The sequence below is a fragment of the Dermacentor andersoni genome, chromosome 4 (assembly GCF_023375885.2).
Source record: "Dermacentor andersoni chromosome 4, qqDerAnde1_hic_scaffold, whole genome shotgun sequence".
Lineage (NCBI taxonomy): Eukaryota > Metazoa > Arthropoda > Arachnida > Ixodida > Ixodidae > Dermacentor > Dermacentor andersoni.
Genome location: NC_092817.1, coordinates 178,325,153 through 178,346,030, shown reverse-complemented (window position 1 = coordinate 178,346,030; position 20,878 = coordinate 178,325,153). Strand labels below are relative to the sequence as shown.

General features: G+C 45.9%; 1 protein-coding gene and 1 non-coding gene across 2 annotated transcripts in view; both read right to left on the bottom strand.

Moving 5' to 3' along the window:
- Positions 1 to 20,878, bottom strand: part of LOC129384962 (uncharacterized) — a 113,972-nt gene that overhangs the window by 78,568 nt on the left and 14,526 nt on the right. The window contains exon 2 of the mRNA XM_055070693.2: positions 9,443 to 9,593. Coding sequence (XP_054926668.2) covers positions 9,443 to 9,565 — 123 coding nt within the window. The 5' untranslated portion in view covers positions 9,566 to 9,593. The remainder of the gene's footprint in view (positions 1 to 9,442; positions 9,594 to 20,878) is intronic.
- On the bottom strand, positions 13,175 to 13,361 carry LOC126532507 (U2 spliceosomal RNA). Its single transcript, XR_007599806.2, has one exon. It is a non-coding gene; the product is annotated as a U2 spliceosomal RNA (small nuclear RNA).

Below are 20,878 nucleotides of genomic sequence, written 5' to 3'. Positions count from 1 at the left end.
AATTATATTCGAGTGCTGATTGCCGTGCTATCGTTTGTTAACGAAGCTTTCCCTCAAGTCTAAATATTTTAAGGCAGTTTGTCGTGTGCGTATCATGGCCACGCACGCTTATATCGCCTTCCGTTTCTCTACCACGGGTGCGCTTTAAAACCACGGCGCTGAAATTTTGCTTCACAGACTTTCCTTTCCTTCCTTCTTCGCCTCCCTTAAACTGGCTCTCTCAACTACTACATCATCATCATCATCATCATCAGCCTGATTACGCCCACTGCAGGGCAAAGGCCTCTCCCATACTTCTCCAACTACCCCGGTCATGTACTAATTGTGGCCATGTTGACCCTCCAAACTTCCTAATCTCATCTGCCCACCTAACTTTCTGTCGCCCCCTGCTACGCTTCCCTTCCCTCGGAATCCAGTCCGTAACCCTTAATGACCATCGGTTATCTTCCCTCCTCATTACATGTCCTGCCCATGCCCATTTCTTTTTCTTGATTTCAACCAAGATGTCATTAACGCGCGTTTGTTCCCTCACCCAATCTGCTCTTTTCTTATCCCTTAACGTTACACCTATCATTTTTCTTTCCATAGCTCGTTGCGTCGTCCTCAATTTAAGTAGAACCCTTTTCGTAAGCCTCCAGGTTTCTGCCCCGTACGTGAGTACTGGTAAGACACAGCTGTTATACACTTTTCTCTTGAGGGATAATGGCAACCTGCTGTTCATGATCTCAGAATGCCTGCCAAACGCACCCCAGCCCATTCTTATTCTTCTGATTATTTCACTCTCATGATCTGGATCAGCAGTCACTACCTGTCCTAAGTAGATGTATTCTCTTACCACTTCCAGTGCCTCGCTACCTATCGTAAACTGCTGTTCCCTTCCGAGACTGTTAAACATTACTTTAGTTTTCTGCAGATTCATTTTTAGTCCCACCCTTCTGCTCTGCCTCTCCAGATCAGTGAGCATGCATTGCAGTTGGTCCCCTGAGTTACTAAGCAAGGCAATATCATCAGCGAAGCGCAAGTTACTAAGGTATTCTCCATTTACTCTTATCCCCAATTCTTCCCAATCCAGGTCTCTGAATACCTCCTGTAAACACGCTGTGAATAGCATTGGAGAGATCGTATCTCCCTGCCTGACGCCTTTCTTTATTGGGATTTTGTTGCTTTCTTTATGGAGGAGTACAGTGGCTGTGGAGCCGCTATAGATATCTTTCAGTATTTTTACATACGGCTCGTCTACACCCTGATTCCGCAATGCCTCCATGACTGCTGAGGTTTCGACTGAATCAAACGCTTTCTCGTAATCAATGAAAGCTATATATAATGGTTGGTTATATTCCGCACATTTCTCTATCACCTGATTGATAGTGTGAATATGATCTATTGTTGAGTAGCCTTTACGGAATCCTGCCTGGTCCTTTGGTTGACGGAAGTCTAAGGTGTTCCGGATTCTATTTGCAATTACCTTAGTAAATACTTTGTAGGCAACGGACAGTAAGCTGATCGGTCTATAATTTTTCAAGTCTTTGGCGTCGCCTTTCTTATGGATTAGGATTATGTTAGCGTTCTTCCAAGATTCCGGTACGCTCGAGGTCTTGAGGCATTGCGTATAGAGGCTGGCCAGTTTTTCTAGAACAATCTGCCCACCATCCTTCAGCAAATCTGCTGTTACCTGATCCTCCCCAGCTGCCTTCCCCCTTTGTATAGCTCCCAAGGCTTTCTTTACTTCTTCCGGCGTTACTTCTGGGATATCGAATTCCTCTAGATTATTCTCTCTTCCATTATCATCGTGGGTGCCACTCGTACTGTATAAATCTCTATAGAACTCCTCAGCCACTTGAACTATCTCATCCATATTAGTAATGATATTGCCGGCTTTGTCTCTTAGCGCATACATCTGATTCTTGCCAATTCCTAGTTTCTTCTTCACTGCTTTTAGGCTTCCTCCGTTCCTGAGAGCTTGTTCAATTCTATCCATGTTATACTTCCTTATGTCAGCTGTCTTACGCTTGTTGATTAACTTCGAAAGTTCTGCCAGTTCTATTCTAGCTGTAGGGTTAGAGGCTTTCATACATTGGCGTTTCTTGATCAGATCTTTCGTCTCCTGCGATAGCTTACTGGTATCCTGTCTAACGGAGTTACCACCGACTTCTATTGCACACTCCTTAATGATGCCCACAAGATTGTCGTTCATTGCTTCAACATTAAGATCCTCTTCGTGACTTAAAGCCGAATACCTGTTCTGTAGCTTGATCTGGAATTCCTCTATTTTCCCTCTTAGCGCTAACTCATTGATCGGCTTCTTATGTACCAGTTTCCTCCGTTCCCTCCTCAGGTCTAGGCTAATTCGAGTTCTTACCATCCTGTGGTCACTGCAGCACACCTTACCGAGCACGTCCACATCTTGTATGATGCCAGGGTTAGCGCAGAGTATGAAATCTATTTCATTTCTAGTCTCGCCGTTCGGGCTCCTCCATGTCCACTTTCGGTTATTCCGCTTGCGGAAGAAGGTATTCATTATCCTCATATTATTCTGTTCTGCAAACTCTACTAATACCTCCCCCCTGCTATTCCTAGTGCCTATGCCATATTCCCCCACTGCCTTGTCTCCAGCATGCTTCTTGCCTACCTTGGCATTGAAATCGCCCATCAGTATAGTGTATTTTGTTTTCACTCTACCCATCGCCGATTCCACGTCTTCGTAGAAGCTTTCGACTTCCTGGTCATCATGACTGGATGTAGGGGCGTAGACCTGTACAACCTTCATTTTGTACCTCTTATTAAGTTTCACAACAAGACATGCCACCCTCTCGTTAATGCTATAGAATTCCTGTATGTTACCAGCTATATTCTTATTAATCAGGAATCCGACTCCTAGTTCTCGTCTCTCCGCTAAGCCCCGGTAGCACAGGACGTGCCCGCTCCTTAGCACTGTATATGCTTCTTTTGGCCTCCTAACTTCACTGAGCCCTATTATATCCCATTTACTGCCCTCTAATTCTTCCAATAGCACTGCTAGACTCGCCTCACTAGATAATGTTCTTGCGTTAAACGTTGCCAGGTTCATATTCCAATGGCGGCCTGTCCGGAGCCAGGTATTCTTAGCACCCTCTGCAGCGTCACAGATCTGACCGCCGCCGTGGTCAGTTGCTTCGCGGCTGCTGGGGACTGAGGGCCGGGGTTCGATTGTTGTATTCATATAGGAGGTTGTGGCCAAGTACTGCACCAGGGTGGCCAATCCTGCTCTGGTGAGGGAGTGTGTTACCGGTTCTGGTCACCGGCATCAGGCCACACTCCAGGCCTGTTCATGCAATTTTATCAACACGCGGATTTTTTTTTTTTTTTTTTTTTTTTTTTTTTTTTTTTAATCCGGTGGAAAATTGCGCGGCACCGGGATTCGAACCACGGACCTCTTGCACGCGAGGCGGGTGTTCTACCTCTACGCCACCGCTGCACCTTCAACTTACACGCAGAGATAAAGCAACAGCGCGCGCATTAGACCCCATTGATGAGATGAATATTTACAAATATTATTAGGGTTATAATTATATTCGAGTGCTGATTGCCGTGCTATCGTTTGTTAACGAAGCTTTCCCTCAAGTCTAAATATTTTAAGGCAGTTTGTCGTGTGCGTATCATGGCCACGCACGCTTATATCGCCTTCCGTTTCTCTACCACGGGTGCGCTTTAAAACCACGGCGCTGCAATTTTGCTTCAGAGACTTTCCTTTCCTTCCTTCTTCTCCGCCCTTAAACTGGCTCTCTTAACTACTACACGCAGAGACAAAGCAACAGCGCGCGCATTAGATCCCATAGATGAGATGATTATTTACAAGTATTATTAGGGTTATAATTATATTCGAGTGCTGATTGCCGTGCTATCGTTTGTTACCGAAGCTTTCCCTCAAGTCTAAAAATTTTAAGGTAGTTGGTCGTGTGCGTATCTTGGCTACGCACGCTTATAGCGCCTTCCGTTTCTCTGCCACGGGTGCGCTTTAAAACTACGGCGCTGCAGTTTTTGCTTTCCTTTCCTTCCTTCTTCTCCGCCCTTAAACTGGCTCTCTTAACTACTACACGCAGAAACAAAGCAACAGCGCGCGCATGCAATCCCATAGATGAGATGAATATATATATATATATATATATGTTGACCGACTATCACGGACAACAAGAGTCCCTTTCCACGTAAGTGTGAGGCTCGGAGCAGGAGCTGTGGCGCTTGAAAATAGCCTGGGGCATGACGAACCAACCGACTGAGCTATCTTTCCGGGCAACATCGAAGGGTCACGAGTTCAAATCACCTATTATGTTCCTTTTTTTTCGCCCCTTTTTCTTTCTTTTTTTTCTTTCTTTTAATGTCTTTTCCTTTATTTTATCACTGTACGGGAACCCTCCTAAAATAAAAAAAAGAAACATATATACCTTCAAATTTGTATGGCCTCACATGTGCAGATCATAAATACCAGGTTCTCTAGCCGAGTGCCATCCGTGCGGTATAACCGAGCTCAGATTGGTCCACCTCGACTGATCAAATAGGGCACCACAGTATATTAAATGAGGCGTACAACTCCTGCGGGACCCGCCGTGGTTACTCAGTGGCTATGGTGTTAGACTGCTGAGCACGAGGTCGCGGGATCGGATCCCGGCCACGGCGGCCGCATTTCGATGGGGGCGAAATGCGAAAACACCCGTGTACTTAGATTTAGGTGTACGTTAAAGAACCCCAGGTGGTCGAAATTTCCGGAGTCCTCCACTACGGCGTGCCTCATAATCAGAAAGTGGTTTTGTCACGTAAAAGCCCACAATTTATTTTTAAATTTACCTCCTGCGGGGACGGTACAGTATCCGCCTCCCGTGCAAGAGGGCCGTGATTCAAATCCCGGACCGCCGAATTCTCCACCGGAAAATACCAGAAAAAAACAACAACCGTGTGTTGAGAAAATTGCACAAACAGGCCTGGAGTGCGGCCTGATCCCGGTGACCAGAACCGGTAACGCACTCTCTCACCAGAGCAGGATTGGCCACCCTGGTGCAGTACTTGGCCACAACCTCCTATATGAACACAACAATCAAACCCCGGCCCTCAGTCCCCAGCAGCTGCGAAGCAACTGACCACAGCGGTGGTCAGACCTGCGACGCTGCAGAGGGTGCTAAGAATGCCTGGCCCCGGACAGGCTGCCATTGGAATATGAACCTGGCAACGTTTAACGCTAGAACGTTATCTAGTGAGGCGAGTCTAGCAGTGCTATTGGAGGAATTAGAGGGCAGTAAATGGGATATAATAGGGCTCAGTGAAGTTAGGAGGCCAAAAGAAGCATATACAGTGCTAAAAAGCGGGCACGTCTTGTGCTAACGGGGCTTAGCAGAGAGACGAGAACTAGGAGTCGGATTCCTGATTAATAAGAACATAGCTGGTAACATACAGGAATTCTATAGCATTAACGAGAGGGTGGCATGTCTTGTTGTGAAACTTAATAAGAGGTACAAAATGAAGGTTATACAGGTCTACGCCCCTACATCTAGTCATGATGACCAGGAAGTCGAAAGCTTCTATGAAGACGTGGAATCGGCGATGGGTAAAGTCAAAACAAAATACAGTATACTGATGGGCGATTTCAATGCCAGGGTAGGCAAGAAGCAGGCCGGAGACAAGTCAGTGGGGGAGTACGGCATAGGCTCTAGGAATAGCAGAGGAGAGTTATTAGTAGAGTTTGCAGAACAGAATAATATGCGGATAATGAATACCTTTTTCCGCAAGCGGGTTAGCCGAAAGTGGACATGGAGGAGCCCGAATGGTGAGACTAGAAATGAAATCGACTTTATACTCTGCGCGAACCCTGGCATCATACAAGATGTAGACGTGCTCGGCAAGGTGCGCTGCAGTGACCATAGGATGGTAAGAACTCGAATTAGCCTTGACTTGAGGAGGGAACGGAAGAAACTGGTACATAAGAAACCAATCAATGAGTTAGCGGTAAGAGGGAAACTAGACGAATTCCGGATCAAGCTACAGAACAGGTATTCGGCTTTAACCCAGGAAGAAGACCATAGTGTTGAAGCAATGAACGACAATTTTATGGGCATCATTAAGGAGTGCGCAATAGAAGTCGGTGGTAACGCCGTTAAACAGGAAACCAGTAAGCTATCGCAGGAGACGAAAGATCTGATCAAGAAACGCCAATGTATGAAAGCCTCTAACCCTACAGCTAGAATAGAACTGGCAGAACTTTCTAAGTTAATCAACAAGCGTAAGACAGCGGACATAAGGAACTATAATATGGATAGAATTGAACAGGCTCTATGGAACGGAGGAAGCCTAAAAGCAGTAAAGAAGAAACTAGAAATAGGCAAGAATCAGATGTGTGCGTTAAGAGACAAAGCCGGCAATATCGTTACTAATATGGATGAGATAGTTCAAGTGGCTGAAGGGTTTTATAGAGATTTATACAGTACCAGTAACACCCACGACGATAAGGTGAGAGAGAATAGTCTAGAGGAACTTGAAATCCCACAAGTAACACCGGAAGAGGTAAAGAACGCCTTGGGAGCTATGCAAAGGGGGAAGGCAGCTGGGGAGGATCAGGTAACAGCAGATTTGTTGAAGGATGGTGGGAACACTGTCCTAGAAAAGTTGGCCGCCCTATATACACAATGCTTCATGACCTCGAACGTACCGGAATCTTGGAAGAACGCTAACATAATCCTAATCCATAAGAAAGGGGACGCCAAAGACTTGAAAAATTATAGACCGATCAGCTTACTGTCCGTTGCCTACAAAGTATTTACTAAGGTAATCGCAAATAGAATCAGGAATACCTTAGACTTCTGTCAACCAAAGGACCAGGCAGGATTCGGTAAAGGCTACTCAACAATAGACCATATTCACACTATCAATCAGGTGATAGAGAAATGTGCGGAATATAACCAACCCTTGTATATAGCCTTCATTGATTACGAAAAAGCATTTGATTCAGTCGAAACCTCAGCAGTCATGGAGGCACTACGGAATCAGGGTGTAGATGAGCCATATGTAAAGATACTGGAAGCTATCTATAGCGGTTCCACAGCCACTGTAATCCTCCACAAAGAAAGCAACAAAATCCCAATAAAGAAAGGCGTCAGACAGGGAGATACGATATCTCCAATGCTATTCACAGCGTGTTTACAGGAGGTATTCAGAGACCTGGAGTGGGAAGAATTGGGGATAAAAGTTGATGGAGAATACCTTAGCAACTTGCGATTCGCTGATGATATTGCCTTGCTTAGTAACTCAGGAGACCAATTGCAATGCATGCTCACTGACCTGGAGAGGCAAAGCAGAAGGGTGGGTCTGAAAATTAATCTACAGAAAACTAAAGTAATGTTTAACAGTCTCGGAAGAGAACAGCAGTTTACGATAGGTAGCGAGGCACTGGAAGTGGTAAGGGAATACATCTACTTAGGGCAGGTAGTGACCACGGATCCGGATCATGAGACTGAAATAACCAGAAGAATAAGAATGGGCTGGGGTGCGTTTGGCAGGCATTCTCAAATCATGAACAGCAGGTTGCCACTATCCCTCAAGAGGGAAGTGTATAACAGCTTCGTCTTACCAGTACTCACCTACGGGGCAGAAACCTGGAGGCTTACGAAAAGGGTTCTGCTGAAATTGAGGACGACGCAACGAGCCATGGAAAGAAGAATGATAGGTGTAACGTTAAGGGATAAGAAAAGAGCAGATTGGGTGAGGGAACAAACGCGGGTAAATGACATCTTAGTTGAAAACAAGAAAAAGAAATGGGCATGGGCCGGACATGAAATGAGGAGGGAAGATAACCGATGGTCATTAAGGGTTACGGACTGGATTCCAAGGAAGGAAAGCGTAGTAGGGGGCGGCAGAAAGTTAGGTGGGCGGATGACATTAAGACGTTTGCAGGGACAACATGGCCACAATTAGTACATGACCGGGGTAGTTGGAGAAGTATGGGAGAGGCCTTTGCCCTGCAGTGGGCGTAACTAGGCTGATGATGATGATGATGATGACCGCGCAAGAGAAAATTACAGGGCACACCACCGATGCGAAATTGACATACAATTTTAAAGCTTCGCGACTGAAAGCGCTTCTGTCGCGGCGTCAGAACTTATGCTGCTGCGACAGAAAGTGGCACATTTCTACCGCTACCACAGGAAATGTGTAGTCCCGACAGAGAGTTCCTGTTGCGACGTCAGAATCGCTGCTGCGACAGAAAGTTGGTGTTGGGACTTCATATACTCTTGTTGTCGCGACAGAATGTTTCTGTTGCGGCTTCAGAACTCTTGGCCGTCGCGACAGAATGTTTCTGATGCGACGTCAGAATGGCTGTCGTAACGTTAGAGTCGCTGTACGTCTCTAGAAAGCTGTTGTTGCTACTACAGAACTGTTGCTGGCGTGACAGAACGTTTCTGTTGCGGCTTCAGAACTATCCGTCCTCGCAACAGAATCTTTCTGTTGCGACGACAGAATTTCTGTCGTAACGTCGGAATCGCTGTCACGGTAGAAAGCGGTTGTCATGACTTCACAACTCTTGTTGTTCTGACAGAATATTTCTGTTGCGACTTCAGAACTCTAGGTCTTCGCAACAGGATGATTCTGTTGGTACATTAGAATTTCTGTCGTAACGCCAGAAATGTCTGTCGCAACTACAGAAACACCACGAACTTCTGTCGTACAACATAAATTTCTGTAGTGGCGACAGGAATTCCTATTGTCTTGTTTAACTGGGCAATGCACTAATTTATCTATGAACACACATGTTGTAGACAAATACGAATCCGAGCAATGCATACTGAGGCTTGAGGGGGAAAAAATGTCGCCGGGTTTTCGCATCGCGTTTTCTCTGGTAAGCTGGTAAGCTGGTAAGCTGAGTGGTATAAGTTATATTTCACACAGGCACTGAAAGAAAGGTCCCATACACAGGCTGCATACATGGCAAGTTGAGGGCATACCCTGTTCCCTTGAAAAAATGTGTGCGCGGATCTTCTGGCTGACGATCAGGATAGAAGTTACTGGAAGCATGCTGCTGCGTGGCTTTAAGGTCTAGCGAAACACGACGGTCACTCCTGACCATGTAACCGAAACTTCCTTAGTTCTCACCACACTACTGAAGACGATGCAAATATAATAAACAAATTAAATTTACAAAATATCACAAAATATCAACCAGCTTGCCTGCCTGCACTGGTGCCTTATCATATCCTCAACAATTTCTCCTTTTCCACTATCAAAAATACAGCGCAGAAGAATATTGCACGGCGGCTCGGTTTCACTGCCTATTTTCTTCTTAGCTTATATAGTTTACGAAATCTTTCATTTCTTTTATGAAACTGCAGATTTCTTTTATTTTTGGCCAACCGTAGTCATACAGAACAGAAACACTCCAGATATGCATTTCATAAGAATGTGAAGAAAAAAATGCAGCACTTACCAGGGAAATCTTGTCGGGATTGAGAAGCAGCCTCTCTCTTGCGAGAGTGTAGAATGAACACACCGGAATTTCGATGTTCGGGTAGGGCGAGTAGATGACGTTATCTTCAATGCGAGCATTCATCTTCGGAGTTATAGTCGTTGAAACCAGCCTATTAAATAAAAAAATGCCACCGGTCACTGCCCGTCGTTTGAATCACTTTATAATTAGTGCAATTCATTACTTTACAAAATCGTTCAGGACACACAGACGGGTGCATTGCCATAGACTGAATTTATTTATTTGACATACACTCAAGCGTCGATGCATTGCGGAGGGGAGTGGGTTACATACCATATGAATGTGAAACAAAATATAATAAGAAACACGGGGCCCTATGAAGTAAAGCTATTCCAATATGTTTTTATTCCTATCTCGTTACCTCAGACTTGCGTAACCACCGACGCAAGCATCTGGCGTTCCCCCGCAGGGTTGTCGGAACAGACCAATCAAACGCTCTCCTCGTTTATAGGCGTTCACTTTGTGTGCTTGAAAAACGAATAACATGGCCTACAAAGAACGGCTTGTCTTATCTAACTGGTTGAAAAGAAGCGAGGAGCTCGCTCAAGTGGAGAGGAGTTTCATTGGACCGAGCCAATGCACTGAAAATCGATAACCGGATGAAGAGGGTGGTGGCGGCGTCTCCGAGCGGTCCGCTTTGCCATACTTAGCTGGCGGTGGCTGGTTGAAAATTGCGGCGTCATGCAACGGAAGCTTAAGACTGACGCTAAAACTAATCCTCGGGAAAGAAGAGTTGATATAATGAGGTGGTAAACATGCTGAGCGTGTCCGAAAAACCTTACACAGACACGCAAAAAGTTGAAGTATATGCAAATAAAGCCAGGCCTTCCGGCAGGTGCCAGTAGCCAGTGCCTGAGCGATCGGAGGCAGCCATCTTCTATTTCTTTCGGAATGGGGCACCCCGGGGCTATTCAGAAGAAAATGCATTTTTGTTCGGCATAATAATGCATCTTTAACGCGTACACGTTCCCTTGACGCGGTGAGTTTTTTGCGGTTTTGTGGCGTCCCGTGACAGGCAGGTGAAGTGGGCGCAGCCCGAAAACTTTTGACCAATAGCCGAGGGCTAATGGTATTATTCTTTTGTTCGATCAAATCATGCATAATCAGTGTGTACACGTCATATCAGATGGGGAGCTATCGTGATTTTCACGAGGTCGCGTGACAGACAGGTGAAGTGGAGGTTTTCCAAAAAAGTTTTTGACCGATCGCGAAGGGCTGATTGCAGAATTGGAATGGAAAGTTTGGAATAGTTTTACGTTATCAGGCGCGCATGGCCTGTTATCCAGAATTAGCAGTAAATCAGAAAAAAACATAAAGCAGACGGACTGAATGCGGAACCTTTATAATCGCTTAGGTGAAATGTTTTCAATGGATGTTGTCGACATTCATTAACGTTTTTCCTACTGATTCGTTGTATGCGTACACATTGGCAAGAGGCTCGAAACATTAGGACAATTTTCCTTCTGAACAATGATTTCTATTTTATGCCTAATGGTAGGTCTGTCATGACTATTTCGTCTTCTTTTGTGTTCCCTTACTTTGTCTTCTCGGGGGGGCTTCCTGGGCGACCATGGTTCACAGCTGACGCTTACGGAGATGCTTCGGAGTGCATTGCAGTAGGCACAGCACGGATGAAATCCGAAATGCAAATGACACGTGGGAGGCAGTGATGGAGGCAGTGACGTGACGTGTGCAAAGAGGCACGCGCTTGGTACGAATCTAGTCAATAATAACCGTAGAGCCACCGTGGCGTCCAATAAATATAAAAAAGCCACCGTGGAGTCGGGTAAGCGTGTTGGTCTTGCATTCCTAAGGCCCGGGTTCGGTTCCCACCGAGGCTGAAATTTACCTAAGTTTCTCACCTAGGTATTAATATACTTTGTTTAAAGAAAGCTGCCTTACAAATTGACATAAATCTGAGCTTTTTTCTTGTGTGTTTTTACTATTCGCCCCGTTGGCCATTTTTGGCATGATGTTTCCGCCCCATTGCCACCGCCGCCGCCGGATTTTCGCCTAATTGGGCATATAATGCATTCTAATTAGGAGAAAACAAATTACGAGGAAACTCGCAGACATTTCAGCACATGCTTAATATAAGAGAAGCTGGGGTAGGCATACTTCACTCTAAGACGGTTCCAATCGTTATGTGCGTAGGGAATAATAATAAGAAATGTTGTCGCAAGAATGTGCATTTAACTTTGTGGCGATAATCAGGTGGAATTCAACGGTAAGTCGGAGGCATGAGTAGTTCTACACGCAGTGACGAAGGGTGGTATACTTTGGGAAAATGGCGAAGGTGGTAAAACTGGCGACATAGAGAAAGAAATTAAACAAGAGGGGACACTCGACAAAAACGGGCAACAGGAAATGCGCCACGCTAGTATTAAAGCCGCCCGTTTGCTGCCGCGAGCATCGAAAAAAAACATATGAATGAATATGAAATGAGGTTAACAAAAATTGTTTTTTTATTATTTGCCGGCAAAAGTAAAATTACCTGCGTGTAAATTAAATTAAACTTTGCGGCTTACTTCCGTTGCCTAGCGACAGGCGAATCGGCGAATGACGAGCCAGATGCATGCGTCATTCGTCAGACACAGCGCCTAAGCGAGCGACATTGGCTGCGCATTTGAGCGTTGGGCTGTTGGGCGACCCGCCTGCCTGCTTTTCTATGTTTGGATTTAGCCTGGTTTGGTGGGCTCCCATCGAATTCTTGTGTTCCTTCTGAACTTCGACATGGCAGTACTGCATTAATGAACTAGGGCAAGGTGAGAAATTTTGTTCGACAGTCTGCGGCGCATTTCAAGCAATTAGGCTTACGGCACGGCACCTAGGCTAGACCTGCGACGCAGTTAACTAGAAATAGCACAGCCATCGCGGCGCAGTTAAATTGAACTTATGACTCGTACTGGGAGATGTCTGCCACGCTTTCTATAAGCCCCAATAATATTTGAGCTTTTTTCGGTAGTTTTTGGGTACGCTAGTCGCCCAGGGCGTACGCGAAACTGAGGGGCAGTTTCACGTGTGCTAAATCTTACTGCGATAAGTTTTGGCGCTCTCTCTGACCCCCAATATTATTGAAGCTAATTTCGTTACTTTTCGGGGTATTTTTCAGGTGCTGCGAACGTACCTCATAAGTAACAAAATAAAGTACCGAAAATAATTTTCAACAATGTTGGGGTCAGTGAAAGTGCCACGACCTCGTCTTGTCAGTGCATTCAAGCGCGAAACATCACTGCGCGCCACGGCCGAGCTGTTTTTCGCTAACCGCGTCACACAGCCAAGTGCGCCCACTGCGCTGGCGGTGTGACGTTTCGTTTCGGGCTCAAAAGAAGCATCAGAAATATGGACAACCTGACACCTATCTTGTAACTTATTGCGTATTGTAGTAAATGAAGAGCTTTTCTACTTTTCGCATCTTGCTTACCGTTAAGCAGTCAGTGGTCAATGCTGTCGGCAGCCTTTAGAAGGTGTACAAATACGTATCCAGCAAACTGACCACCATCCATCGCTTTCTTTCACTGGTCCGTAAGGTATGCGAGTGCTACAGCAGTTGAGTAACCGCAACGAAAACAAATTTGGTACCATGAAAGAAAATGATTTTTTTAGATCGAAGCTCGATATGACTATGTTCTGGAAAAAAATTTGCGTGCTTCTATCGAGCCGTGTAGATCGAGAATGTGTGCTGATACCGAAGATTGTGCAATAGTGGACCGACCTCCAACCCGTGGCGGAGGTGAAGTAGGCTATGAGCACTCCGCCAAGTTGTAAAATTAAGTTTACTATGTTATGTTCAAATACAACCCATATCAGGAGTTACGCTGATAAGAGCAAATACTACACTTTTACGTGCGTCGGCCATGTCTTCGTTCTCACCGCCCTCTTTTTTTCTGCGTTACCATCACTTGCTTGTCTCCTTCCGCTCTCGTTGTCGTGGCGTTCCCGCAAGCGCTCTGCCCGCCTGGACGGCGAGGCGGAAAGAAATGCGAATCGACCATGTGGCTCCCATGCCGCAAACTTGGATTGTTTGTCCAGATCAACGACCAGATTTCACAGGGAGTTTGTGGGGAGAATATCTTATGCGGCCTTTGTTGTGTGTAGCCCCTTGTGGCTTTCGAGTGACCTCCAACCTTTACTGCACTGCGGTACGTCGACCAATGCACGATCACCTTGTCTGCGTTGAAGCAGTTTGTGCCCTCGGGGTGTGGTAAGGCGCATGTCTGTTCTACGTGCCGGCATTAATCAGTAAAATGTGTCGTACAGCCTTTCGCAACAATACATAGTTATGTATCGCCCCTGGTGCCTCCCTATTTTCCGAGGCTCAACATCGTGGAGGATTGACTAGCCGCGTCTCGCATACGGCGTTTGACGCACGGCAATAGACAGTTCTCCATTCAGGGACCTACATAGAAAGATTTGCTTGTCATCCACCTTCACAGAACGAAATGGCACTGACTTTCTTTTGGGTATTTTGCCAACCGTTTTTCAATTATTATTTGTGGAAACTTACTGAAGAATGATGGAACGTAGACTGGTATTTGTTAGTGACGAACGATAACCTTGCCAAAAACCACAGTAAACTTACCGCGCTGAAGCTAACGAGGAAATTCGCTAGTAAAGAAAGTTAGTTTATTTGTGTTTTAAATTACAAATAATATTGCTCTAAAAATTTATCTCGCATGCCCGAGAATAATGACTTCCAGGTGAGCACGCGATTTATGGAAACATAATTAGTGACACATCCTCGTCCACATTGGTTCAAAATAAATAAGATGATCGCACCGGACCCTTTAGTGGACACACGTACTGATTTCCTTCCACGGGTGCGCTGGTAAAAAAAAAGTCCAATGTACTGACAGTCATAAGCAGATTCGAAAAAGTCAGATCATTGTAATTTATATTTGTAATCAGTCACCATTTCTTTACCATAAGTGAATTAGGAATTTCAATTTTTTTTTGCGTCACAGCCGCAATCAAGTAGAATTTCTTTGTAATAAATGGGGGTGAAAGCTTCTTTAAGCACAGCCAAAAGAGAACAGGAAATCTTTTCTACCGCGTGCGTAGTTTTATATTGAAGGGTTCGCTTTTTGTTTTGTAAAAGTTTTCTTGCGTTCGCGTCACATTGAATAGTGTGTCAATGATATAACACATTGGTTTTGATGTTTTTCAAGGTAATCGAAACAATAACTGTTTATTGGCTGACGCAACATCCGATCGAAACACGTATTTTGCTGTTCTTCGGAATATTAAAAAAATTGCCAGTTGCAGAAAAAATATTTTAATCCTCGAGCTGGATTATGCTCAGAAGTCGACGTTGATTGCATGAGAAATTAAAACTCACGTTCATTTAATTAAAACAAATCACTTATGAACTTTTTATATAATTAGTTTACGGTACATATACGTATTCACGAATTGTGGCCACTGCGTTTGCAAGGCGCATCCACGTAGTATTATTTTCCAGGATTACACCACTTTGAAGGACTGCAGGATCAAACTCACTCTACAAATTCACTGCTGTGCTACTCAATTTTTGACAAAACGCTCTTTTATGCATTGTAGCGGAAAAGTGACTGGAACGCGCATTCATTTCGTTCTAAACTTCGAGGAATCATATCTGGGAAGTGGGGTCATGCTGAAAATTTATTTCATGTGGTATCATCGCGCGAAATCAATAGCTCTAAGTTGAAATTAGCGATAGGTGCCGAACAGTTAAGACGAAGAAGTTAAATACGTTAAGTAAGAATTTACCCATTTATTTTCCATAAAATTACTTGAATGTTTGTTTCGATTCCTCGTGATAATAATGTCCGCCTCATTGAATCTTCTAGCTCAATAATAATAATGATGTTATCTGCCAAAGGCGATTTTCCCAAATTCTCTACACTTAACAACGATCACTCTGTCATATCATTGTAGTGAACTCCATCCGCCACCATAAGTGGTGCGCGTTTACATGGCTAGATTATAGCAGCACTCTGTGAAACCATGTTATACACGTGACCGGGCAAGTGTGTTGGCGCACTGTCCTCCCCCCTCCCTCCTCTTGTCGTGAGAGAACAAAAAGTTAGTCTTTGGAACTGATCGCTCATAGTATCACTGCTATTCGCCCGCGCTAGCAGCCAACAGTGGTGTGATCGAACATGAGCACACCAAGCCAAGCTGACGCAGCTACCGGGCGTGCAGTCAAATTCAAGCTGTCGCCGTTTCGGCCAAAAGACCCCGAGCTCTGGCTCATTGGAGTCCTCACTTGCTTGCGTCCATGCCAGAACGTATCGCATGTCCTCTGAGAACCTCGCTTTGGCTCGCCAAACGTTCGATCACATGCTCGAGCTTGGCATCATCTGGCCGTCGTCAAGGCTTTAGGCGTGTCCACTACACATGACACCGAAACCGGCATGTTGCAACCATGTGGGGAGATTACCGGGCACTCAGTTGAGCAATTGTACCGGACCACTAGCCGTTGCCACATTCTTGACATTACAGCGAACTTGCGCGGTGCTAAAATTTTCTCCAAGGTTGACCTCGTAAATGCACCAGTGGCACAAGCGGACGTGCTAAGGGCCACAACAGCAATACCTTTCAACCTATTTGAATTTCTTCGAACGCCGTTCGGGCTCCGCAACTCTGGAAAGACCTGTCAGCGATTTATAGATGGTGTTTTACGTGGTTTAAATTTTTCCTACATTTATATGTATGATCTTATTTTATCTAGCGCAATTCCATCTGAACACGGGGAACGCGCGCGAACAATTTTTCGACGTCTCTCTGCCCATGGGGTCATTGTCAGTGCAGAAAAATTCCATCTGGGTGTGTCCGAGCTAACGTTCTTGGGCTGCAATTCTGTCCCACCCAGAAAATGTCAAAGCTGCACGCAAATTTCCGATAACTAACACTAAGCGGCAGCTCCGTTAGTTCCTTGGATTGGTGAACTTCTATCGCCGCTTTGTAGCTTAGTGCGCGGCTGTGTTGCACCCTCTACACAGACTACTACAGCAAAGGGAGCACTTACAACTTACAAAGCTTGCAACGCTTTCCATCGGGTCAAGCTGGCGTTGACAAACGCTACTTTGCTCTTGTAGCCGCAGCCAGGCATACCGCAGTGCATCATGGTCGATGCCTTAGACGCAGCTATTGATCCAATGCTACAGCAGCTGAGCAACGTAATCTGGCGCCCGACATCTTTCTTCTCGAGAAAGCCGACCCCTTCAGAAGGGCGCTACAGCACTTTGGGCCTAGAACTGCTTGCCATCTAATTCGTCATCCGGCATTTTCACAACTATCTGGAAGACGTGGATTTCTTCGTGCTTACGGAGCACAAACCTCTCACTTGTGCACTGCCTCTCCTGACATCAGACAGAGGAAGCTTAGTGCTCGTGAGCTACGTCAGATGACTTACAAATCATGAGTTCTCTACAGACATTCGGCATGTGAGCGGTGTCAACAATGCAGTCCTTTCCGGGGGAAATTGATTTCACTCAGTTGGTTTCACCTCAGCAAGCAGGCCAAGAAATAAGCCAGTTGCTGACACCAGTAACCGCTCTGAAGTTGAAACCTGTGCACTGCTTAAAAGTTGGAGTGTGCTGCGACTTATCCACGTACACCCCTCATCCTTTCGTTTCCTATGGCCTTCGTCATAGCGTCTTCCAGTCACTGCACTAGCTGTGTTCGGTCCACATGTGTTCGGTACACACAAAAAGTATTGACGGCGAGATACATCTGGCAATGTATAATTCGAGGAGTCCAGCCGCGGTCGCGAGTGCATCGCCTGCCCGCGCTCAAAAGTCTGACGCCACCGCATGACGCCACTGCCGGTATTCCCAGCACCGGACGTGCGATTTGAGCATGTGCACTTGGGCATTATCGAACAGCTACCACTTTTTAATGTCAGTCGCATTTACTCACCTGTGTGGACATATTTACAGGCTGGCTTGAAGCTGTGCTCATTGCTGACATCACCACTGACACTATCGCCGACGCTTTTCTGTACCACTGCGTGGATCGCTTCAGCGCGCCGTCCACAGTTACGGCTGACCGCGGCAGGATAAGACGGCTGTTCGGCACCTTTTGCAGCAGAAATATCGCCTACCACCATGAGACCAACGACATGATTGAACGTTTCCACCACCCGTTGAAAGCAGCTCTCATGGCGAACAGAAGGGGATAGTTGGGCACGACCGCTACCCCTCGACTTTCCTGGTATTCGCACAACGATGAAAACCGACATTGGCTGAAACGCCGCCGAACTGGTGTGTGGAACCGCACTGCTACAGCCTGACGAAATTTTCACACGCTGTGGAACTGAAACACCGGTTGCTACTGCCGACTTGATCATGAGCAAGCTTTGTGCTACACCACTGCGTCAGGCAGCGCCGGTACTCGTAAACATGAACTCGAAACTTTAATCTTGCACCAATGAGTTTGTGCGGCGTGACTCACTGCAGCGACCTCTCAAGCCATGGTGATACGGGCCATTCAATGTGTTCCATCTGACAAACACGCAGTTTACTGTGTGCATTCACGTTCGACGCGAGGTGGTCTCTACTGCTCGCGTGAAACCAGCTCATGCGGAGAATTCTGGCTGGGGATATTCCGCGGCTGTGGTGACTCGTGCCAGCGCTTCCAATGAAGCAACTGCAACTTCCTCCCAAATAACAACGCCACGCACACACAATGGGGGGTGAAACACTGCGACCATTCGACTAGACCTGAGAGTCTCGGCAGTTTACTGGCGAGAGAGGGATGTAGTGAACGCCATCCGCCACTATCCGGGTGCGTGTAAATGGCTGGTTCATAGCCCCACTCTGTGACATCACGTTATGCACGTGATCAGGCAAAGCTGTTGGCGCCCTTCCTCGCACCCCCCCGTCTTATGAAAAAATAAAACGTTAGTCTGTGTGGAACTCATCGCTCACAGTCTCGTTGCTCTTCGCCCGCGCTAACAATCCATATCAGTAATATTTTTCGCCAAACGTCATGTATAAGAAACTTTTATAACATTGTTAAGGCAAAATGCTGTATGACGCCTCCACTAATACTGATTTTTAGCAATCGTGTTATTATGCCAATGCGCTACAAGAGACCTGACTTTAATATTGAAGGACCGCAGCAGTTCTCGCTTGCTTTAAGCGAACGATCTCATTTTTCTTTGGTTAACACTCAAACTCCGTCGCCTTTTCATCTCTTCATAATAACCTCCTACCTACCGCTCTTAATTGTCGCCCACGCTGTGATCCCTTTCTTCAGCTTTTCATTTACGCTTCGGTTTTATGTCATGTAGGTTATTATTTCCGCAACTCACTCTGTAGTAAAATTTTTAGAGTCTGCTTCATACGAAGCTCTTTTTCATGTGACATAGGAACGTCTCAAGCGCTCAATGTTCACGTTTTTGAAGTGTTTAGCTTATCATGTCGCAACTAGGAAGGCGATTCAGAAAGTAGGGCCTCCATGCCCACTACGTTACCAATATTACTGCGAACATTTTGAACACTTTTTCTTTAACACGCTAATGTTTAGGTTACAGATTGACACTTGCGTCAAGTTCCTATTTTCTCCTTCCTTAGTAACCGAACAATTCATGGCATCCGGTGGTTACTTGAAGTTGAAACAGCGGGCTGTAATTGAATTTGTGACTGCGGAAGGTTTTGCGCCCATCATCATTCGTCGCCATTTGACTTCAGCTTACGGGGATGCCTGTGCTGGCGTCAACACCATGCGGAGGTGGGCAAGGACTGTTAAAGACACCAATACAGCAGCATCAACTCTCCGGGATCAGCACCTAAGCGGACGGCCTGCAATGGCCTCTGATGAGGATCATCAACATGAGATGGACGAGTTTATTTGGGGCAATCGCAGGACCAAGCGACACGAGATCGCAACACTCACCATTTCCAATGGTTCACTGAACCACATCATTAAAGACCTCCTGCGTTACAATATGGTTTGCGCTCGTTCAGTACCACGGCAACTCACGACTGACATGAAAGAGTAGGTGAAGCGTACCCTTCGAGCACATACTATCTTGTAACGACCGAGGTATTCAATGACGTAGCTCACTGAACCAATGTAAATGGCGAGTTCTGCTGCGATGTCGTGTTGCTTGATCCTGCGATTTCCTCGAATCAACTCATCCACCTGATGTTGATAATCCTTATCATAGGCCATCGAGGGCCGTCCGCTTTGGCGCTAATCCTGGAGATTTGATGCGGCGGGAACTTGGTATATCAAAGTGCTTGCCCTTCTCTGCACGGTGCTGACACGAATGCAGGCATCCCCATAAGCTGCTGTAACGGCGATAAATGTTGACAGGCGCAGAACCTTCCGCCGTCATAAATTCAGTTACAGTCCGCTGTTTCCACCAGACGTCAGCACTGGAATCCACGAATTGTGTCACTACTCAGGAACGAGAAATGGTCGAAAGATGAGGCAAGGGACATTCTGTAACATTATTATCAGTGCAAAAGTAATAACTAGTTCAAACGTTTGCTTTATAATTACCATAGTTTTTTTGGAGCCATTATTTTGTGAATCGCCCTGGTACATGAACTACCAAAATGTTTAGCTTATTGAGCAATATTTAAGCTTTCCTGCTTTCCTAACCAGGGAGCGAAGTTCTTGCGTACTCTCTAGCGACATCAAACGCGTGTAACAGTGTTGTACTGTCGGTGGTGTATGTGCAGAAAATTAGACGAGCTTGAGGTTCACAGGGTCACAGGGATTTCGCTCAGCGGAAATCAATCCAAGGAGAATGACAGGGATAATAATTGCCGCGGAAAGTCAGCCTCAAGTCTTTTAAAAGGCTTAATAATAAAGGCAGTCCACGCGAATGGCTTCCTAACTTGCCCTTTCGCTGCCCTACAGTAGATGCAACACACACGTGCCCACACACTACACAAGTTTTAAACAGCAAACCAGCCCCATTCTGAGCGCATACTGTGTCTAAGGCTTGTGATTCTAGAACTACAACGCGCGGCCACTTTCTCGTACTATGTGTGCCCACGCTGCATTGCAACTGATGAGCTTTATTTGCAGTAGCCCTTCCAGGCTAATTCATTCAATATGACACTTAGCCTTATGCGGTTCATGGGACGCAAAATCAAACGTCCGGCGTTACGCCGACTACGATATAGCACCAAAATTCAGAGTCAAACCCCTGGACCTCTGCTGGGTGTAGAATTCATTACCTTTGGTGTTCATTAAGGGTAAATTAGTTAAAACCTACGATCTTGCCTGGCAGTGAAATCATCGACCTTTGGTGGGAGTGGAACCTGTGGCCTTTATTGTCAATGAGGGAGAATGAGGCCACCAGTTTCTTTAAAAGAAAGCGTGAAGTCAACGCAAGGAACCGTCAGTACGACCTGTGGTGTTAAGGCAAAGTGA